General features: G+C 38.4%; 1 protein-coding gene and 1 long non-coding RNA gene across 9 annotated transcripts in view; both read right to left on the bottom strand.

Annotated features, from left to right (window-relative positions):
* Positions 1–24,337, bottom strand: part of RDX (radixin) — a 118,822-nt gene that overhangs the window by 78,791 nt on the left and 15,694 nt on the right. For all 8 annotated transcript variants that reach the window (XM_065528963.2, XM_045371065.2, XM_065528965.1 and 5 more), the window contains 5 exons: positions 21,702–21,777; positions 14,110–14,193; positions 6,721–6,816; positions 5,890–6,164; positions 138–221 (listed from right to left, as the gene is read on the bottom strand). In XM_065528963.2, the coding sequence (XP_065385035.1) occupies positions 138–221; positions 5,890–6,164; positions 6,721–6,816; positions 14,110–14,193; positions 21,702–21,713 (551 nt within the window). In that variant the 5' untranslated portion in view covers positions 21,714–21,777. The remainder of the gene's footprint in view (positions 1–137; positions 222–5,889; positions 6,165–6,720; positions 6,817–14,109; positions 14,194–21,701; positions 21,778–24,337) is intronic.
* Positions 15,324–18,692, bottom strand: LOC135967115 (uncharacterized). Its single transcript, XR_010580988.2, has 2 exons — positions 18,625–18,692; positions 15,324–17,400 (listed from the first exon to the last, which is right to left on the bottom strand). It is a non-coding gene; the product is annotated as an uncharacterized lncRNA (long non-coding RNA).

Here is a 24,337-nt window from a genome sequence, read left to right on the forward strand (position 1 = left end):
AAAAATACCTGGAATTAAAAATTAGTACTTTACAAAAGTCAAATAATCTTTTGCAAATAATGTAATAATAATGACTGTAATGACATGAAATTAATATGAGGGGGAAAAAAAAACATAGAAAATAGCTACCCAAATACCTTAACATTCCTCTATGTTCTTCATGCCAGTTCTGTATTCTTTCTTCCCACTGTTCTTTTGTTAGTTTGTGTTGTTCCAATACACTAAAAGGACAAAAAAAATAACCCATTATAATGACTTTATGATTCAAAAGCATACACTTTAAAAGTAGAGAATCCTTTCAGTAACTTGACTGTGGTAGTTGTCAGATATATTAATAAACATGAAATTGCATAGAACTAAATTACATACACACACAAATGAGTGCAGGTAAAACTGATGCAATCTGAATAAAGCGGCTAGATTGTATCAATGTCAATATCTTGTTTGTAATATTGTACTGTAGTTACACAAGATGTTACCATCAGGGAAGGCTGGGTGAAGGTTACCAGGGATCTCTCTTATTTTTTAAAACTGCATCAGAATAATCAGTAATTATCTCAAAGTTAAAAGTGTCCAGGATCCTTAAATTCTCTGGAATAATACTTGCTCCAAAAAGTGATTATAAAGATAGCTTATAGGAATCCAAATATTTCAAAGGAATAAAACATTAAATTAAAAAATGGCTCATTGTTAACAGAAAAAGTAAAGACCAGACTGAAAACCAGAATTCTTAGGCCCTAATTCTTCCTTTATGTATTTACTTTTTTGCTACTAATTTTGTTGTTTTATGTAGGTAATACTTTCAATTAAAAAGCAGAGTAAAAAGTCATACTCCAGTCCAATACTCCCCAAATAACTTGTTTTTGTATCCTTCCAGCGTTCTTAATTCAAACGTGAGCAAACACAAACATACTTTTTTTTCTTTTTTCTTGAGATGGAGTCTCACTCTGTTGCCCAGGCTCTAGTACAGTGGCACAATCTCAGCTCACTGCAACCTGTTTCCTGGGTTCAAGTGATTCTCCTGTCTCAGCTTCCCAAGTAGCTGGGATTATAGGCGTGTGCCACGATGCTCTCAGCCTCCCGCGTAGGTGGGATCACAGGTGTGCGCCATGATGCCTAATTTTTCTCTTTTTTGGTATTTTTAGTAGAGACAGGGTTTCGCCAAGTTGGCCAGGTTGGTCTTGAATTCCTGACCTCAAGTGATCCACCGGCCTCAGCCTCCCAAAGTGCTGGGATTACAGGTGTGAGCCACCACGCCCAGCCAAATACAAACATTATATTCCACTACTACTAAACACCAAATCAGCAAAGTCAACATGCTTATAAGTTACCTACTATGCACACTACAGATTATGATTTCTATTCCCTTTGGCTCATATGATAATTATTCACCTTTATTTACCAGATCCTACTTTACTGACACCAGAAGCTCTGGTGTTAAAATATTACTGTTTTACTATAAATCTTGCATGAAATCTGGGGATTTCTTGGCAGTATAAAGGAATGATAAAATCTCCCCCTGGACAAGTTACATACTAGAGTACATTCCTTAATGGGGTCTGAGACATACTGTTATGTTCTTATTATACTCTGCTCCTTTCTCTAGGCATCTTTTCCAAGCTCTTGCTTTTGGGGAGAAGAGTTTTTTTTTTTTTTTTTTTTTTTTTGAGACGGAGTCTCGCGCTGTCACCCAGGCTGGAGTGCAGTAGCCGGATCTCAGCTCACTGCAAGCTCCGCCTCCCGGGTTCACGCCATTCTCCTGCCTCAGCCTCCCGAGTAGCTGGGACTACAGGCGCCCGCCACCTCGCCCGGCTAGTTTTTTGTATTTTTTAGTAGAGACGGGGTTTCACCGTGTTAACCAGGATGGTCTCGATCTCCCGACCTCGTGATCCGCCCGTCTCGGCCTCCCAAAGTGCTGGGACTACAGGCTTGAGCCACCGCGCCCGGCCAGGGAGAAGAGTTTTATCTCCCTTCTTAGAGAGCTTAGGTTTCTAGTTTCTCATCTTTCTTGCTGTCTGGCCTCGGGGCTCGCAGAGAGGCATGCAATCAGCCTTGCAGACATAACCCAGTGCAGTCGATTGCTTACCACAATTATATGCCCAATGCCAGTACTAAAGAGGGCCTCAAAAATTTGTAGAGTGAATAAATGAATTAAAATAATCAATTTTTCCCAATCCCTAGTTTTTTTCTTTTTCAGAGACAACTTTCCTTTATGCGCTGTCCGTTACACATTAACCTCAGTTTCCATACCTGACATCCACTGCTCCCAATCTACCACTATCTGGCTCAAACACTCAATACTCCATGGAAACTGCTCTTTTTGTTTTTTTCGAGACAGAGTTTCGCTCTTGTTGCCTAGGCTGGAGTACAATGGCATGATCTCAGCTCACCGCAACCTCCATCTCCTAGGTTCAAGCGCTTCTCCTGCCTCAACCTCCCGAGTAGCTGGGATTACAAGCATGTGCCACCACGCCCAGCTAATTTTGTATTTTCAGTAGAGACGGGGTTTCTCCATGTTGGTCAGACTGGTCTCAAACTCCCAGCCTCAGGTGATCCACCTGCCTTGGCCTCCCAAAGTGCTGAGATTACAAGCGTGAGCCACCACACCAGCTGGCAACTGTTCTTTCTAAGGTCACTACCAATCTCCTTATTCCAACAGACACTTTAGTTCTCCTCATACTTAACCTCTTGGTACTATTTGGCAGTGCTGACCATTCTCTCCATAAAGTATTCTTTTTCCTTGGCTTCCATGACATAATACTCTTCTGGTATTACTCTTGTTTTCTGAGACGGAGTCTTGCTCTGTTGCCCAGGATGGAGTGCAGTGGTGCCATCTTGGCTCACTGCAACCTCCGCCTCCCAAGTTCCAGTGATTCTCATGTCTCAGATTCCCGAGCAGCTGGGATTACAAGCATGTACCACTGCACCCAGCCATCTTCTAGTATTGTTCTTGAATCTCTGGCCATTTTGTCTCAGTACAGTTGTTTCTCCATATCCATAAAGGATTGGTTCCAGGACTCCCCGTGGATACCAAAAACTGTAGATGCTCAAGTCCCTGATATAAAATGGTGTAATATTTGCATATAACCTATGCACATCCTCTTGTATACTTTCAATCATCTCTAGGCTAATAATACCTAATATACTACAAATGCTATGTATTGTTATCCTGTATTTTTAAAATTTTGTACTTTTTCATCGCTGTGTTATTTTATTTTTTCAAATATTTTCAATCTGTGGTTGATTGACTCTGTGAATGCAGAACCCAAAGACAAAAGCTGAGGTCCAACAAGGTCTGTTCTAGGTCTTTTTCTCATTTTGCATGTACTTGCAGGTTGATCTCTTTCATTCTCATGGGTTAATTACCATCTATACACTGATTATTCCCAAAACTGTATCTACAGTCCAAGACTGTTCTAAAAGGTCTGGACCCACGTATGCAAATACTAGATATCTCTCTCGGTTATACTGTACATGTTTAAAACTCAAAAGGTTCAAAACTGAATTTATCTTCCCCCTCAAATGTATTTTTTTCCTCTCATTTTGATAAAGGTATTACCAACTATCCAGCTGCCCAGGTCAGAAACCTGGTATGTAAAAATTTATGTATATCTAGCTCTTTTTTTTTTTTTCTTGAGACAGAGTCTCGCTCTGTTGCCCAGGCTAGAGTGCAGTGGTGCAATCTCAGCTCACTGCAAGCTCCGCCTACCGGGTTCACGCCATCTCCTGCCTCAGCCTCCCGAGTAGCTGGGACTACAGGCACCCGCCATCATGCCCAACTAATTTTTTGTATTTTTAGCAGAGACAGGGTTTCACCGTGTTAGCCAGGATGGTCTCGATCTCCTAATCTGGTGATCCGCCCGCCTCAGCCTCCCAAAGTGCTGGGATGACAGGCGTGAGCCACTGCGCCCGGCCCTATCTAGCTCTTTTCAAAGGGAAGCAATACTGTCTGGTGGAGCTAATTATCTATATACCACGAGAGCTAAACTTTTCTATAGTAAGAACAGATTGTTCATTTGGGTTTTTCAATACAAGAAATCAGAAAGTGTCAGAATCACTAAATTATTTTATTTGATTTGTCATCACCAAATAACCTAATTACTTATTTCCTCCCCAGGTTGTACTTTTAAGATACTGAGAAAAAGTGTGCTATATATACCATACTGGAATAAACCAATCGCTGTGAAAATATTCTCTCTGTTCTTAACAGAAAAAAAAAAAATGGTATTCTAACTTTATGACTAAGTCTCATTTAGATGGCTTGAATTAGTCCTTCATGGAATATCAACTCTGAAAGAACAACTGACCTACAAAATTAAGGAACGAATCTTGAAATGGGAATTTGCACTAGCAACCACAAGCAACCCTATCTAAAGCATTTAGCCACTTTCCTTCTTTTTAAACAGAGTGGGTTAGAGCACACATGTATTTAAAATAAACTGTTCTTGAGTGTAACTGTAGTGTTTAAAAGATTTTTTTAATCACATGAGTTATGAAATGTAAGCCAATTACTTCATCTGCTGTCCAACCAAACAACAATCTGGCTTAACAATGAAAGACTGACACTGTACTTGTTTAGATAAACCATTCTTATTCTTTAACATTGGAATTTTTTTTTAAAGTAATTCTGATTATAAAGCAAAAGGTAATCCTTATATGAAATGAAATTCCACCATAATAGTCTGATTATTCAATTCAGTACTTTAAATCTAAGACGAAGGATGTTAGGTTAGAATAACATTCAAAACCAGAAGAATATAAACAGATTATCAAATATCTCATATTCCTGACTCTCTTTGTGAACAACTTAACATAATTCTATCCTCTTCCAAGGTGACTACTATTGCTAGAAAATTAAAGGGCAGAACACTATAGCATTTAATAATTAAATTTTGGCAGGGCATGGTGGCTCACACCTATAATCCCAGCACTTTGAGAGGCCAAGGCGGGTGGATCACTTGAGGTCAGGAGTTCGAGACCAGCCTGGCCAACATGGTGAAACCCTGTCTCTACTAAAAATACAAAAATGAGCTGGGTGTGGCAGCAGACGCCTGTAATCCCAGCTACTAGGGAGGCTGAGGCAGGAGAATCACTTGAACCTGAGAGGCGGACTCCAATCTCAGTGAGCTGAGATTGTACCAGTGCACTCCAGCCTGGGTGACAGAGTGAGGCTCCATCTCAGGGGACAAAAAAAAAAAAAGTCAGGGAATTCTATGAAGAAAACACAGCCTGCCACTTACTCTCACTTATTAAGCACCTGCCTGTGTTAGAATTTGTACCAAGCAGCAACAGTCACATCCTTTCCTCAAGTTCAAATTATCACTGCCTCCATGTATTGCTTACCCTACGGGAATGAGGAAAGAAGAGATAGATCAACCTTAGGTAATTATAGAGCATATAAATCTACAGAGGTGCTAGGTAATGATTTTTGGAAGTATACCTTGTGATCCAGCTAGCAACTTAAAATCTGAAAAAAAAAAAAAAAAGGCCAATGCGGTGGCTCATGCCTGTTATCCCAGCACTTTGGGAGGCTGAGGTGGGCAGATCACTTGAGCTCAAGAGTTTGAGACCAGCCTGGGCAACATGATGAAACCCCATCTCAATGAAAAATACATTAAAAAAGAAAATTAGCAGGGCACAATGGCATGTGCCTATAGACCCAGCTACTCAGGAGGCTGAGGTGGGAGGATGGCTTGAACCCAGGAGGCAGAGGTTGCAGTGGGCTGAGATCACGCCACTGTACTCCAGCATGGGTGACAGGGCCAGACCCTGTCTCCAAAATAAAAAATAAAAATAAAAAAAAAATTTAAAAACCTGAAATACATTTTATTTATAGACTTCTGGAATATAATTTTCAGACAATATAATGTAAACGCATGTTTCACTTACCGCTGGGGTAGGAGTCTATCATTAGCCAGGTAGCCTGGCTTATGAATCTCTTTATTATAATCTCCATACTTGGCTTGGACAGCATAGGAAGCCAAAAGAACTGCAGTTTCTGGTGGGCAATATATCTCATCATTTAAGATGGCTTCTTTAACTTGCAAGAAGAAGAGTCTCTGGGTTATTTCTTGAATTAATTCCTCAGAAACATCTTCAGGAAAGAATTTAGCTCTAAACTTGAACTGTAAAGGATTCTCTTTTTTAACATCTTGCTGTGTCACCTGGAAAAATAATTTCAAGTATAATCAACAAAAATCTTAAGTTTACAATAATTAGACCTAGTCATATCAAATTCTTTTTGGACGAAAATGAAGTGAAATAGATTCTAAATCTATGAACATTTTAGTGTGTAATATTCTAAATCTATAAACAAATATATGTGATAAAAGGTTCTATGCTCTTAAATGTGACCTATAACTCAGATTCCAATAACCAAATTGAAAACTTATCTTCATATTCTTGAGAAGCTTATCCTACAGGTATTTACATCAAAATTGAAGTACTTAGTATGCCATTTGTAATACCTGCTTTAATATTTGTCATAGGCTAAGTTTTCAAATAGGAAAAGCAAGCATGTCTTTTTTCTTTTTTTTTTTTTTTTTGAGATGGTAAGCTGATGGTGCCTGACTGAATTAAAAAAGGATGGTAGCTCACAATGATTAACAGATAACTACAAAAGGAAGCTTAGAATCAGTCAGACTTAGCTTTTCCAGCACAAATTCATGATAACTTCAACTTAACGTAATTATTAGTTTAATGTTATTGTACATATTTTACCTTTTTATTTAGTTTAAGCCATGTAGAATAACCTTTGCTGTCTACATACTGCAGCCCAAAAAACCAGACCTCACGCAAACCAACTGTTTTCACCACCTAAAACACAACAACAAAAAACAATTTCAGTCCAAGATACATATTGTGTCTAAATACTACACTTCCAAAGGAGAACAAAACTACATAAGTATACGTACATTTCTTTGCCATAGAAAAGGCTTTTCCTAAATTTAAGATATTAAAGGAACGTTTTTGAAAACTCAAATTCAAGTTTTCTATACTCTTTTTTATTTTTTTTGAGAAGTTTTTTGTTTTTTTTTGCTCGTCACCCAGGCTGGTGTGCAATGGCACGATCTCGGCTCACTGCAATTTCCGTCTCCAATCAAGTGATTCTCCCGCCTCAGCCTCCGAAGTAGCTGTGATTACAGGCATGCACCACCACACCCAAGTAATTTTTTGTATTTTTAGTAGAGATGGGGTTTCACCATGTTGGCCAGGCTGGTCTCGAACTCCTGACCTCAGGTGATCTGCCTGCCTCGGTCTCCCAAAGTCTTGGGATTACAGGCATGAGCCACTGCACCTAGCCTCTATCCTCGATTTTGTAGTGTCACTTCAATCCTCTTACTTGATCCACTTCTTCACACCTCCTTTTCCTTATCTATCATGACCTCAAAAATAACAAGAGTCTCAAATATATATATATATAGTTTTCATAATCCTACGTTCCAATTTCCATTTACCCCCACAAGTACCCTATTGGTATATTTAGGGCAAATAGTATCATTTTGGTGATAAGAAAAGTTTGATATATTCCATGCTCTACCTTCACTGAGCAAGAAACCATTCTTAGAACATACCATCAATTCCACCATTCTACATTTTTACTCATGTTTTTTCCTCTGCCTAGAATGGGTCTTCTGTATTTTTACGAACTATTGAATAATTTATTTTTTTTAAGAAAAATTTATTTATTTTTTATTATACTTTTAAGTTCTAGGGTACATGTGCACAACGTGCAGGTTTGTTACATATTTATTCTTTAAGGACCAGCTCAACTAACATGCCTTCTGTGAATAAAGCTCTCCTACCATCTAGATAAAATTAATCACTTGTTCCCTGATATTCCCACAGGACTTTATCTATCCCGCTATTAGAACATTTACTCTATCATAATTGTGTTTTTAGCAGTGTGTCTATTTACCCTCCTTGACTGCATAATACTTATGGACAGAGATTATTGATTTGTGTGTCTTAAAATCCACAGCATCTCACAGAATGATTAGCCTGTGGTATGCACTTGAAAGTAAGAGTAAATAGGCCGGGCTTGGTGGCTCACGCCTGTAATCCCAGCACTTTGGGAGGCTGAGGCAGGCAGATTACGAGGTCAGGAGACACCATCCTGGCTAACACTGTGAAACTCCATCTCTACTAAAAAAAAAAAAAAAACTTAGCCGGGCATGGTGGTGCGCACCTGTAGTCCCAGCTACTCGGGAGGCTGAGGCAGGAGAATGGTGTGAACCCGGAAGGTGGAGCTTGCAGTGAGCCAAGTGCCACTGCACTCCAGCCTGGGTGACAGAGCAAGACTCCATCTCAAAAAAAAAAAGCAAGTAAGAGTAAATAAAGTGGTGAAGTTAGGATACACATCCAGCTTGCCCACACCTAACAAAAGCATATGTTTTCTAAAAAAAATCTATATTTAAAATAAAATGAGGAAAATGATCCAGGGAGGTAAAAGTTCATTAACATTTTAAAAGCTTTACAGAAAGATTCAATATCAGTTCTTAAATAATAAACATTCTTGGTTTTTTGTGGGATTTTTTGCTTATTTTTTTTTTAAAGACAGGGTCTCACTCTACTCCCAATGGAGTACACTGGTGTGATTCACGGCTCACTGGAGCCTTGACCTCCTGGGCTGAAGCAATCCTCCTGCCTCAGCTTCCTGAATGGCAGGGACTACAGGTGCATTCCACCACACCTAATTTTGTTTTGTTTTGTTTTTTTGTTTTTCTGTAGAGGCAAGGGTCTTGCAATGCTGCCGAGGCCGATCTTAAACTCCAGGCCTCAAGTGATCCTCCCACTTCAGCCTCTCAAAATGCTGGGATTATAGATGCAAGCCACTGCGCTTGGCCCTTGGTTTGTTTTTTGTTTGTTTTGAGACAGAGCCTCGCTCTGTCACCCAGGCTGGAGTGCAGTCATGCAATCGCAGTTCACTGCAACCTCCACCCCCAACCTGGGCTCAAGCGATCCTCCCACCTCAGCCTCCCGAGTAGCTGGGACCACAGGCATGCACTACCAAACCCAGCTAATTTTTTATATTTTTAGTAGAGATAGGGTCTCACCATGTTGCCCAGGCTGGTCTCGACCTCCTGAGCTCAAGTGATCTGCCCGCCTCGGCCTCCCAAAGTGTTGGGATTATATGCACAGCCTGTTTTTTAAAAATAATTTTAAAACATTTGGCGGGGCACGGTGGCTTGCGCCTATAATACCAGCACTTTGGGAGGCCAAGGCAGCTAGATCACTTGAGGCCAAGAGTTCAAGACCAGCCTGGCCAAGATGGTAAAACCCCATCTCTACTAAACATATAAAAATTAGCCGGGTGTGCTAGTGCACACCCGTAATCCCAGTTACTCAGGAGGCTGAGACAGGAGAATCGCTTGAGCCCAGGAGGCGGAGGCTGCAGTAAGCCAAGTTCACGCCACTGACTCTAGCCTGGGTGCCAGAGCGAGACTCCATCTCAAAAACAAAAAGCAAAAAACAAACAAAAAAAAAATCACACACACATACAAACACACAAAATAATCTTACAACATTCCAGGCTTTTGGTTTCAAGACAGCAAACTGAACCCTTACATTTACTTTCCCACTCTTGAAAATTTTCACTGAAATGACAGAAAAAAAAAAAAAAAAAAAACACTGGCTGGGCACAGTGGCTCACATCTGTGATCCCAACACTTTAGGAGGCCAAGGCAGGAGGAGCTCAGGAGTTTCAGAAGAGCCTGGGCAACGTAGGGAGATCTTGTCTCTTTAAAAAAAAAAAAAAAAAAAAAATTAGCTGAGTAGTCATGCAAATCTGTAGTTCTAGCTAATCAGGAGGCTGAGGTGGTAGGATCACTTGAGTCCAGGAGGTCAACGCTGCAGTGAGCTGTGATTATGCCACTGCACTCCAGCCTCAGTGACAGAGCAAGACCCTGTCTTAAACAAAAAAAAATAAAAATAAAAACAAGAAAAAAGCATTTAGAAAATGTTATCATCAAAAAAGCAAAAAGTGAGAAATTTCTAGAAGATGTGGAACATAAAGTCTCATATTGATAATGCACAAGCTGATCAATGTCAAACAATGAAAAATTCAATGTGGACCAAAGGAGATTCCAAATAATCTAACTTTGGTAAAAGATAGGTTGCCCCAGCAGTGCCGTAGAAAACATGGAAGCTTGGAGTGGCAGGAGTAGGAATGTACAGGTCAAAAGCAGCAGAGAGAAGTATAACAAAAAGCAGTTGGGCTCAGCTTCTGCCTCCACACTCTGTGAGATTCACAATGGGGGCTAAGTAAAAGGGAGATGCACCGCAGTGGGCACAAGGGATAATAGCTTAACTAACTTTAGACTATTACACAAATACAAGGAACAAGAGAGCTCAGCTGTGAAATTCCCTGAAACGCCCTATCTCCCCAATGGTTCTTCCCTACTTCTTCAGAAGGTGCTCCTAGAATGTTTTTTTTTTAATTGATATACTTTAGTGAGGCTATCCTTTGAGCTCCCATAAACTTTTGATCACATACTTTTAGAACTGAAACTGCTTGGGCACATAACTATAACATATGTATATTCACTTACAAGTTAGTCTATCATGCTAATACACTATAAAGCATACATTTTTTTAAAATTTAAAAAATGCATATATAATATATATATATATAGTTTGTTTTTTGCCCAAACTGAAGTGCAGACTGAAACCTCCACCTCCCGGGTTTCAGCAATTCTCCCACCTCAGCCTCCTGAGTAGCTGGGACTACAAGCACGCACCACCACGCCCAGCTAATGTTTGTATTTTTAGTAGAGACAGAGTTTTGCAGTGTTGGACAGGCTGGTCTTGAACTCCTGACCTCAAGTAATCCTCCCACCTTGGCCTCCCAAAGTCCTGGGATTACACGCGTGAGCCACCACGTCCAGCTTAAAGACATGGGTATGAACACTCTGTACACTTTAATCTCACAAGAAGCAGCTAAAGGAGGAGGCCAGTCACGAAGAGTCAGCAAGAAGCAAAACAAAGGACTTCAAGCACTCAGAGTCCCCAAATACAGAGCAGCTGGCCTCGATCTAACATCATAATCAGACATGGGGCTTTACTACACATGGACTCATGTAGCTATGTGGTCTCATTTTAGAGGACCCAGTTTACTACCGGCTTGACCTGAACCTGCCAGCTCATTCCACACACACTACATACAAAAGTAAAGTCTGCATTTTTAGATCCTTGCATTTGAGTTCAAGGAAAGCTCATCATTGCATTTGAGTCCAAGGAAAGCAGTCAGGAAATAGAATAGGGACTAAAGAACTGCAGAGAAGAGTCCATAACAGATAACAATACTCAATAATCTAGACCAGGCTGGGCAGTGGCTCATGCTTGTAATCCCAGCACTTTGGGAGGCCGAGGCAGGCAGATCACTTGAGCCCAGGAGTTCAAGACCAGCCTGGGAAACATGACGAAACCCCATCTCTACCAAAAATACAAAAAAAAAAAAAAAAATTAGCCAGGCATGGTGGAGCGCACCTGTAGTCCCAGCTACTCAAGAGGCTGAGGTGGGAGGATCGCTTGAGTCTGGGAGGCAGAGGTTGCAGTGAGCCGAGATCACACCACTGCATTCCAGCCTGGGGTGACAGGAGTGAGATCCTATCTAAAAAAAAAAAAATTTTTTTAATAAAGAAATAAATAATAATCTAGACTATTTACAATATGAATTTTGTGTGTGTGTGTGTGTGTGTGTGTGTGCAGTGAGGGTTGCTTAACGATGGGCATACATTCTAAGAAATGCATTGTCAGACAACTGCATCATCGTATGAACATCATAGAGTATACTTGAACAAACCTAAATGGTATAGCCTACTACGCACCTACACTATATGGTACAGCCTGTTGCTCCTAGGCTACAAACCTGTACAGCATGTTACTATATTGAATACTGTAAGCAACTCTAACACAACTGTTAAGTATTTGTGTATTTAAACATATCTAAACATAGAAAAGGTACAGTAAAAATATAGTATTACACTCTCATGGGACCACCGTTGCCTAAGTGGCCCGTCATTGAAATGTCATTATGCGGCACATGACACTGTATTTATCTATATAAACAGAAAGAGATATACATAAAACCATCAAATACTGTTCTAGGCACTTTACACAGATTTTCATTTAACTCTCACAACCTTTGAAGAAATAATGTTACCATCATCATCCTAATTATACAAATGAGAAAAATAAGGCAAAGAGATTAATTTGTCCAAAGTCAAACAGCTACAACTGGAACTAATGCAGGCAGTGTGGCTCCAGTGCCCACACTTCTAAACCACCACACATTACTGCCCTATAATAAATGAGGTTTCTTTTTCCTGTATCCAAGTGAAAGTAATTCTACTTAATAAAAAACAAGTTTTATTTCTTAGTACCCAATACCAAAAAGGATAACTTGCTGATTAGTTTTTGGCTGCCACAAACATTTCACTTACTATAAATAACATTTCAATTTGCTATGAAGTACAATAAATGCTAACTCTACTCACATTTTTTTCAAATAAGATAGACAATATATTCATAAATAGGAGGCACAGAAGAATCAACAGAAGTGAGTATTATACCAGAACAAAAGTGGTTTGGAAAAAAGAAAAAAGTGGAGATTGGTTCACAAGGTATGGTGAACTTAGCTCTTTATGATTTGGCTTTAAAAATTTGCACATCCACACAAAAAGCCTTTCATCATCCAAAAAGACCTTATCAGAACTTTTAAATTTATGAATTACCAAATCAAGAGACTAAGTATAGTATTTGTCAGAAGAAACAACTTTCCAGAATTTAAAATTTTTATTTCTTCAGATTTGAATCTGTATTTGACAGAATGACAACTAACAAAACCAAGGTATCTAGTGGTACTTATTGCTGAAATGCTAGAAACCCTTTCATTCTTTAAGATCAAGTTATTCTGACTACAGGCTATTGCTCTCTTGCTCCTAAGAAAAAGTGTATGTAAAGTTTATGTAAAAGTTATCCTCCTCTAAGTTTCAAGCTACGCATGATATATACCACCTTCCTCTCTCTTTGCAATAGTTTCCTCATGTTCTTACTTAATCCCTGGGGCCAATCTCTTACCTCGTTTTCTCAGTAAAACTTGCTTACATTGCAATACAACATTACCCGGGAAGCTTATTTTTTAAAATACTGATGATTTAGAGTAGGCCCAGTCAATTAAATCAGCATCTCTGGAAGGGGTTTCCAAGCACTGTCTCCTCGCCCTTTTTTTAAGCTCCACAGGTGACTCTAATGCGCACTCAAGACTGAGAAGAAAGGTAAGATGAGTAGTCCCAGTTCCTTAATATAACGGATACCTGACCTCCATATCCCAACCTTTGTCTCAAACATTATGAACCTATGACACCAAATTGTCGTTAGTGATCTCCATATAGCCTACACAGGTTGAGCATCCCTAATTCAAAAATCCAAAATCCAAAATGCTGCAAAATCTGAAACCTCTTCAGTACCAACATGACTCTGCAAGTGGAAAGTTCCACACCTGACCTAACATGATGGGTCGCAGTCAAAACTCAGTATACATTTTATTTCATGCATAAAATTATTTAAAGTATTTTATAAAATTACCTTCAGCCTATGTATATAAGCTGTACACAAAACATAAATGAATTTTGTGTTTAGACTTGGGTCCTGTCCCCAAGATATTACACATACGCAAACATTCCAAAATCTAAAAAAATCCTAAATCTTAGTCCCAAGCATTTTGGATAAGGGGTGCTTTCAACCTGTAATTCCCTATGCCTTTCGCTCCTGCTGTTCCTTCTGCCCAGGATTCCTACTCATTTCACTCAACAACTTTGTGGATTATCCTTGAATCCCTTTTAGTCGCCATCACAATGATTCTCACAGAGGTGAAATAAATGCCTGCTGAAAATTATTTTCTAGAAGTCCTCTCCCACAAATGTAGAAATGTGAAAGAATAAAGAATATCCCTACTGCTGTAGTAGGGATATCTGAATAGCTACTACAAAAAATTCGAAGTGGTACATTGTTGGATTATCAGCAAAAGTACAGAAAAATAGAGAAAATATGCAACAACATTCACACTATGGTGTCAAAAGTCACATATTTCAAGCAGTTAAATGATACCTGGTCAAAAAGTTGTTTGCCAGTTGTATTGGGCTGAATGGCAAATTCCAGCTCAGCATCCATTGTAGTTACTCTTACGTTGATCTGTAATAAAAATAAAATGAATGATAAGTAGAAAAGAGAAGTTATTAGGCATGAGAAAACTTTAATGATTTTATTAAAGTGATAAAGTTTTATTCTAATAAGAAAATCTATTTGAAAAACAAAGAGCTTATAAAGTCCTCATTTAGGAATATCTATTGAATACTTAACATATACTGGACACTAAGCTATGGGCTTTCCATACTCTCATTTAGCCCTTGCTATAATACTAGGAGATATTACTTTTATTTCTATAGAAATGCAAAGAGTTTCCATTATTCACCTAAGGACACATGCTTATTAAAATGCAGAGCAAGAGCCAGACATGGTGGCTCACACCTTTAGTCCCAGCACTCTGGAAGGCCAAGGTGCGAGCATCTCTTGAGGCCAGGAGTTTGAGACTAGCCTGGGCAACACAGCAAGACTATGTCTCTACGAAAAATTTAAAAATTAGTTGGATGTGGTGGCATGTGCCTGTTATTTCCAGGAGGCTGAGTTGGGAGGATCACTTGAGCCTAGGAGTTTGAGGGCTGCCGTGAGCTATGATTGTACTACTGAACGTCTGCCTGCACAACAGAGCAAGACCCTGCCTCCGAAAACAAAAAGGCAAAGCAGGTGTTTAAATTGAGGTCTAACTCCAAATTCTTTGAATGTGATTAACTATGCCATATTTCTTTCAACATAAAAATCAGATTTCATTTTATTCATACTGTAAATACATTCTTCACTTTAGGAAAGCATTTATCTACAGTGCTTTATTTGCTAGACTCTATTTTTTTGTTGTTTTTAGAGACAGGATCTCCACGTTGTGCTCAGGCTGGAGTGCAGTGGCCATTCATGCGTGCAATCATGGCACACTGCAACCTTGATCTCCTGGACGCCAAGTCTATACTCCCACCTCAATCTACCAAGTAGCTAGGAGCACAGGCATGTGCCACCATGCCTAGCTCCAAACTCTATTTTAAATAATAATTTTATTGTGTAAATACCTTTCTAATATCTCAAAAACTTAACATATCTTACCAAAATAATTTTTACCACAGAATAGCATCTTCACCTAGAATTCTTCACGTGATCCAAATACATCTTTTTCGCTTTTTAAATTATTTTATCTTTTATTATTTCTCCTTTAATTTTCCCATACTTCCTTTGTTGTTTCTGTATCTATTTTCTAACAATCTTTACTTTTCCCTTAACCAGTATAAATCTGTAGCGATTTCTACTAACATTGTTTCTGTAACAACTGTATTTAAAATTTTATATTAATATGTATTACTGCATTTGTTTTTATGTATCTTTTTCCATCAGCCTGTAGGTTTACTGAGGACACAGCTTGTGCCATTTTATCTTTCTAACTTTAACTCACACTATAAAAACTCTAAATCAGAGTTATTTCCCCATATGTCTAACAATCACAACCTCAGCACGTTTTAGCTTTCACCTGGAATAACTTCTGTAATCAAATCTTACAGATTCATCCTTCTTTAAAATAATCTTATTTTTTTCTTTTCTAAAACTGTATCTTATTAAGAAATGATATATACAAAACATGTATCATATGTAAACAATGAAGAAGAATAAAATGAAACCCATAAATCTACCATCCAACTGAATAACAAGAAATGGTAAATAATGTTGCATATATCACTGTATTTCTTCTTTGTAAATACCAACAGGTAACCACTAACCTAAATTTTGTGTTATTCTCTTTGCTTTTTAAAAAAAATGCTTCTAACATAAATATATGTATCTATATGTAAAATAGCTTCATTTTTCTTGATTTTTAGCTGTAATACAACTGCACAATATTTGTTGATCAAGTTTTCTTTCTTGATGTGGGCAATGCTTACACGGGTATATTCACTTCATGAAAATTCATCAACTACACACTTTTTTTCCGTTGCCTAGGTTGGAGTTCAGTGGCACAATCCTAGCGCACTGCAGCCTCAACCTCCCAGGCTCGAGCGATCCTACTGCCTCAGCCTCCTGGGTGGCTGGGACCCCCATACCATTTGGTATGTGTATTCTACTTCAATAAGTTCTCTAAAATTGCACTATATTAGTTTAATTTTTCACAATATGTTTCTAAGATTCCCTGATGCTTTTGTCATTAGAATTTTCACTGCTATGCAACAGTCTGAATGTGGCCAAACAAAAATTTACTCACCCATTTTACTGTCAATGAACACTGTCTCCAATTTTTTGGCTATTAAGAACAATACTGCTATGAACATTCTTGTACATGTCTCCGAGTGTCAGAATTTCTCCAGAATATAGTCAGAATTCTTGAGTAATAAAGTGTGCACACCTTCTCCTTTTACCACATAATGCTGAACTGTACAATGTAACTGCGTCAACGTATACTCCCGTAAGCATTGTATAAGAATTCTTGCTGTTCTCTATTTCCAGGAACAGTGGGCATTATCAGATTTATTAATATCTGACAATTCAGTTAGCAGAAAATGGTATCTCAATATGGTCTTAAAGTGGGATCCTCGATTGCTGATGAAGTACACATTTCTGTATATGGCACGTGCATACAGAATTTTAAGATGGCCCCTGGTGTCATGCTCATGATTATGGTGCATTACACGATTAAAGGGATTTTACAGAAGTACTTAAGATTACTAATCAGCTGACTTTAGAACAGGAAGATTATCTAGGAGGACCTAAGCTAATCAATTTATCTGGCTGGTTGCAGAATAAGTTACACCTTGATTTCAGCCTTATAAGACTCTGAAGCAGGGAACTCAGTCACATCACCCCAGATTCCTAACCTATAGAACTATGGGATAACACATGGGTGCTGTTTTATAACACTAAATTTGTAGTAATTTGTCACAGACCAATGGAAAACTAATACAATATGTTTAACTGACCACTCATTCTCATCTTTGAATGTTCACACATATGGCTTATTCACCTATTGGGTTGTTTTTTCTTACTTTTACTTAGGAAGTCTTTATATATTCTTGATATTGATCCTTTGTCAGTTATTTCTTACAAAAGAATCTCCCATATTGTGGTTTGTCATTTTACTGTCTTCATAGCGTTCCTTTATGATAAACTGACATACTTAATTTCAATGTTGAACTTATAAATATTTTACACACAGATATCAATTTTTTACCATCTTTTTTTCACCCAAGACAGCATCACACTCTGACGCCCAGGCTAGTGTGCAGTGACGCGATCTCAGCTCACTGCAACCTCCACCTTCCAGGTTCAAGCAATTCTCCTGCCTCAGCCTCCCAAGTAGCTGGGATTACAGGTACGCACCACCATGCCCGACTATTTTTTGTATTTTTAGTACAAATGGGGTTTCACCATGCTGGCCAGGCTGGTCTCGAACTCCTGACCTCAAGTGATCCACCTGCCTCGGCCTCCCAAAGTGTTGAGATTACAGGCATCAGTCACTGTGCCTGGCCAATTTTTTCTGTCGTCCTTAAGAAATCCTTCCATACAGGCCGGGCGTGGTGGCTCACACCTGTAATCCCAGCATTTTAGGAGGCCGACGCAGGCAGATTATGAGGTCAGGAGATCGAGACCATCCTGGCTAACACAGTGAAACTCAGTCTCTACTAAAGAATACAAAAAATTAGCTGGGCGTAGTGGCGAGCGCCTATAGTCCCAGCTACTCGGGAGGCTAAGGCAGGAGAACTGCGTGAACCCAGGAGGCAGAGGTTGCAGTGAGCCGAGACTGCACCACGGCACTCCAGCCTGGGCAACAGAGCAAGACTCCGTCTCAAAAAAAAACTAAAAAATAAAAAAAATAAAAAATAAAAAGAAATCCTTCCATACTCGGGAGTCATAAGGATATTCATATATTTCCTATTTTGATTTTCATAATTTTCAATGATTTTTGCTTATGATGTTAGAGGTCCAATTTCATTTTTCAATCTCCATATGAATGAAAATATGGGTTTTTTTAAAAAATCCCAACATCATTTATTAATTAGTTTATTTATTCTCCAAAGTCTGTGCTGTCACAAATCAAGTATCTGCATAAGTGTGGATCTAATTTTGTTCCACTGGTAAATTAAACTACTCTTAATATCATATTGTCTTAATTAGTATTTCTTTAAATAAGTCTTGATACCTGGTAGGGCAAGTCTCCATTATTCTTCAGAACTATTTTGACTAGTCTTGGATCATTATCTTTGCTCTTGGCTCCATATAAAACTGTGAACTTGGGCTGGGCACAGTGGCTCATGCCTGTAATCCCAGCACTTTGGGAGGCTGAGGCGGGCGGATCATGAGGTCAGGAGATTGAGACCATACTGGCTAACATGGTGAAACCCTGTCTCTACCAAAAAAATTAGTCAGGCATGGTGGTGCGCGCCTACAGTCCCAGCTACTCAGGAGGCTGAGGCAGGAGAATGTCGTGAACCTGGGAGGCGGAGGTTGCAGTGAGCCGAGATCATGCCACTGTACTCCAGCCTGTGCGACAGGGCGAGATGCCGTCTCAAAAAAAAAAAAAAAAAAAAAAAAAAAAAAAAAAAAAAAAACTGTGAACTTTACAAAATACACCATTTATGATTTAGTATTGGAACAACACAAAATTCTTCAGTATCTTTTGGTAAGAATTAACATTTTTATTAATACAGACTCTATACATGACTATGGTTTTCTCACTTTACATTGACTTAGATCTCCTTTAATGACTTTCAAAATCTTTTGAAAGAAGTGCTTATAATTTGCTCCATATAAATCACTTTACTCATCTGTCAGATATTTTCTCCTAGATCATTATGGCTTTGTGAGTCTTGTAAATATGGGTCCACAGTTCCTATTCCATAATTTTGACATCTTAAAAGCACTGACACCTGAAGATGAGTTAATTTTGAGCAAAAATCTGACATGAAGTGATACAAGACTATCACTTGTAGTGAATTAATTTATTCCATTTCAAGCGACTATTCACCCATTAAACTATAAAAATATCAATGTTTCAGAGGTGACGCCATAGACCTTGATGGGAGTTTCATGATATAATGACATATGCACATAATATATTATATATTCATTGTTCTAAAATCCAAAAACTTCCACATTCTGAAACTTATCTAGCTTCAAGAGTTGTTTCCTCCACAAGGCAAGTTCTATACTTCCAGAATCTTTAATGAATCAACAACACACAACTGATATCCAACTGCGCATAATAATTTTGACTCTTTAAGGAACAATAAACACTCTCCACTCAATTATACTGGCAAGGAGTTTTCCAAAGTAGCTGTAAACGTTCACATTCCTAACAGAAATACAATAAAGTCACAGCTGCTCCACATCCTTATCTACACTGGATTATTATCAGTCTTTTTGTTGTTGTTGTTGTTATTTTTTTGTTTTGTTTTGAGACAAGTCTCGCTCTGTCACCCAGGCTGGAGTGCAGTGGTGCGATCTTGGCTCACTGCAACCTTCGCCTCCTGCGTTCAAGCAATTCTCCTGCCTCAGCCTCCCGAGTAGCTGGGACTACAGGAACGCGCCACAATGCCTGGCTAACTTTTGTACTTTCAGTAGAGATGGGGTTTCACCACGTTGGCCAGGCTGGTCCCAAACCCGACTTCAAGTGATCCTCCCACCTCAGCCTCCCAAAGTGCTGGGATTACAGGCGTGAGCCACTACGCCTGGCCTGCCAGTCTTTAATATAGCTTCTTTTGTGAAATATCTGCTCAAATATTTTGCCCACAAAAAAAAAAAATTCTGAGTTGTGTTATTATTGAACCGTAAAAGAACTTTATGTGGCAAATTATTTTATCCCATTATCTTGCCTTTCCATGTTCTTATTTCTATCTTTCAGTAGCAAAAGTTTTTAACTTTAAGTCCAACTTTTTCGAAATGGTTCAGATTTTCTGTGTATTATATAAAATTTTAAAATTTTTAATATATAAAAAATTTTCACCTACTCCAAGGTCACAAAGATTTTTTCCTATGTTTTCTTCTAGATGTTTTACAGTTTGGGCTTTTGCATGTAGGTCTATAATCCATTGAGTTTATGTTTGTAAATTGTGAGACAACAGTCAATGTTCATGTTTTTCTGTACGGATAACCCTTTGTGCCAATACCATTTGTTGAAAATAATTATAGTTCTCCATTAAATTGTGTGACAGCATTGTCAAAAATCTAATGAATACATATGTGTATGTATGTGTGTTGGTGTATTTTCATTTCACTGATTCTATTAATCTATTTATTCTTTCATCAGTACCTCAATGTCTTATTTAGTGGCTTAAAAATAAACCTTGAAATCCAGGAGTGTAAGTTTTCTTTTTTTCTTTTTAATTGCTTTAGTTATTCTGTGCACATTCTGGCATATCCATATATTAATATACTTTAGAATCAGCTAGTCAATTTTAATCAAAGAAGACTGCCTGGAGTCAACTGATTGGAACTGAATTTCATTTATGAAAACTTTTATGGAGAACTGACATCTTAATACAACTTTATAAAGATCTCTATACATATTTTATAGTTCTCTACATATTTAAATCTTTAATTTCTTATAGCTAGTTTTCAGTGTAGAGATCTTGTACAGCATTTGTACCTTTATTACTAAGTATGTCATGCTTTTTAATAACCAAACTAAATAACCAAACTACTTTTATATTAAAAAGGCCATTTTTTTAAATACAATCTTGTATTTGGCAATCTTGCTAAATTCAGTTATTGGTTCTAGTAATTGTTTTGTAGATTTATGAGGATTTTCTACAGACACAATCATGTCATCTGCAAATAGGAAATTTTCTTTTTGATCTGTATGCCTTTTTTTAAGTCTTCTCTCCCGCTAACAAAGCACACTTTGCGACCTGCTGAGTCTTTCAGTCATTCCAAAGTGTTATCCATGCTAGAAAATCCCAAAAATAACTAATGACTTTCTTTAAAATTATAATTGGCCAAAAGAAACATTCCAGAAAACAAAAACAACTTACTTTATTAGATTAAGAACAATTACACCTTAAGAATAAAGGAATAAACTTTAGTCAAGAACCAAATAACTATAAAACTAAGTAAAATAATCACAAGTATACCCTTAAATAAAAAAATCTAAGACTATATAGTATCAGTATGGGTATCAATTGCATCTAAAGTAGAATTATGAGAAAACTAAAATTCATAGATCTTTCTGACCTCTCATTACTTCCTCCCATTTAACAATGTTACCATTTACTGGGCACTAAATATATATATCAGATTCTTCTAACCCTTACCATACTCCCTTGGGTAACTAATTATATTCCCATTTTATATGTAAGGAAATTAAAAATTGGATAGATTGAGCTAAATTAACAAAAGTCACCCAGATTAGTGGCAGAACCGAGGTAAGAACTTAGTTTGACCTTAGAACTCATGACCACATAATACTACGCTCTGGTCACATTAATTTAAAAAGAACAGTAATATCAGTGCCTTTTTCTTCCAACAACTCTACCAACATTCTTTGCCTTGTTCCAAAACGAATTTAATGATATCTTATTATGTAGATACTGTCAAATGTAATAAAATACACTTACTGGTTTTGGCATTTTCTTTCTCTTTTTGTTACCTTCTTTAAAAATTCTTCACTTCTATGAATTATGTTGTCACTTTCTGTTAAAAAAAAAAAAGCATAATGTATTATCTTTTTATTTAAGGTTTCTGTTTTAACTATAATTTGTGTAAGATATAAATAAAAATATTTGAAAAGGTGGATTTAAAGTAACAAGGAGTGATTTCATTCTAATTTTCAATGTCTTCTACTAGCATTGCACATTCCCTAAAAAGACTAAAATCCAAGATTAAAAATACCGCACATCTCAAATAACTTGGTATAAACACACTGATCTACCTAGAAGTTTTAATTTAATTACAGACAACAAAGAACAAGGAAACATCATTGCTTAGGGCCCAGAAGCTCGCTCTCTGAGTCAGGCTCATCTCTGTATCCAAGATGTTAGAGAAAGGAACAATAAAAGTGAGGACAGATGGATTCAGATTCTGAAGAGCTTAAGAACACTTTTTCAATGTTTTTTTTTTTCTGTACTGCCAAAAATAAAAGGAAATTCTGATTAATGTAATCTGTAAAAAAATGGAAGAAACTAATTTTTATTTTTTTAAAGACAGGGTCTCATTCTGACATTCAGGCTGGAGTACAGTGGTGACATCACAGCTCACTGCAGCCTAAGCCTCCCAGGTTCAAGTAATCCTCCTGCCTTGGGCTCCCGAGTAGCTAGGATCATGAGCACATGCCACCATGCCCAGCTAGTTTTTTTTATTTTACTTTTTCGTAGAGGCAGGGTTGCCCTATGTTGCTCAGGCTGTCTCAAACTCCTGGCCTCAAGCAGTCCTCCCAACTGTGCCTCCCAAAGTGCTAGGATTACAGGCATGAGCCACCGCACCTGGCTTATTTTTTCTTCTTGTAAGTTTGAAAATATGAATAAAGAAAAATATGAATAGCTTATTCACCCAATGTGTATGAAACAGGCAAAACTCTGCACACTAACAACCTGCATTCAGCTAGACACGGCGGCTCACATTGGTAATCCCAACACTTTGGGACCTGTAATCCCAGTAGTTTGGGAGGCCAAGGTGAGAGGACTGCTTAAGCCCAGGTGGCTGAAGCTGCAGTGAGCAGTGATCATACCACTGCACTCTGGCCTGGGCAACAGAGCAAGGTCCTGTCTTAAAAACAAACAAATAAACAAACAAAAAAAGTTACTGATTGCTGTTTAAAATGCCATAACTAAGGCTGGGCATGGTGGCTCATGCCTGTAATCCCAGCACTTTGGGAGGCCGAGGCAGGAGGATCATTTGAGGTCAGGAGTTTGAGACCAGCCTGGCCAACATGGTGAAACCTCATCTATACCAGAAATACAAAAATTAGCTGGGCATGGTGGCAGGTGCCTGTAATCCCATCTACTCAGGAGGCTGAGGCAGGAGAATCACTTGAACCCGGAAGGTGGAGGTTGCAGTGAGCTGAGATCGTCCCACTGCACTCCAGCCTGGGCGACAGAGCAAGACTGTGTTTCCAAAACAAAAGAAAAGAAAAGATGCCATAACTAATAAAAGAGAAATTCTCTGTAAGTTATAATAAAAATGAAATTTAGGTAAGGCCACTTCCCAAATTCTACTCAATCACAAGTAATTGATTACCAATAAACCTCTTCAGAGGAAACTTCCTCCCAAGATTTTTTTCTTTTTTTTTGAGATGGAGTCTCGCTCTGTCGCCCAGGCTGGAGTGCAGAGGTCGCAGTGGAGCAATCTTAGCTCACTGCAACCTCTGCCTCCGGGGTTCAAGCGATTCCCCTGCTTCAGCCTCTGCAGCTGGGATTACAGATATCCACCAACACACCCAGCTAATACTTGTATTTTTAGTAGAGAAAGGGTGTCATCATGTTGGCCAGGCTGGTCTCAAACTGAGCTCAAGTGATCCGCCAGCCTGGTCCTCCCAAAGTGCTATGATTACAGGCATGAACCACTAGACAATGAAATTCTGTTGGAGGTATAAACCCCTCATTTCTTAATTCTTATAATTTCCTAGCTTATTCCCATCTACACTCACCTACCTTCATGAACCTAAATGTATTTCAGTACAATTTTTAAATTCTATACCCTTTTTTCATCCCAACTACTATTACTGCCTTAGTTCAGGTCTCATCATCTCAGGTATTGATTAAAATAGCCTCCAGGCCAGGTGCAATAGCTCACGTGTATAATTCTAGCAATTTGAGAAGTGGGAGGATCACCTGAGCCCAGGAGTCTGCGAGGAGCCTAGGCAACAGGGCAAAACCCCATCTCTACCAAAAAACAAACAAACAAACAACAACAACAAAAAACTAGCCAGGCATGGTAATGGAAGGATTGCTTGAGCCTGGGAAGGGCAGGTTGAAGTGAGCTGAGATCACCAAAGCACTCCAGCCTGGGTGAGAGAGCAAGATCCCGTCTCAAAAAACAAACAAACAAAAAATGAGCTATAACCTATTGGTTCAGCAAAATTGCTTCATCTCATATTTCATAGAACAATTTTATTAAATTCTTCACACATATATAAGACGTGTGTCTGCATCAAAACTTTGGCCATTTTTTGAATCATAGTAGTTTAGATTACATAAGCATTTGTTTCAATTAGTAATATGATCACTAAAAGTTTTATCCCAAGCCAAAATGGTTT

This window comes from Macaca fascicularis, chromosome 14 (genome assembly GCF_037993035.2).
Source record: "Macaca fascicularis isolate 582-1 chromosome 14, T2T-MFA8v1.1".
NCBI lineage: Eukaryota > Metazoa > Chordata > Mammalia > Primates > Cercopithecidae > Macaca > Macaca fascicularis.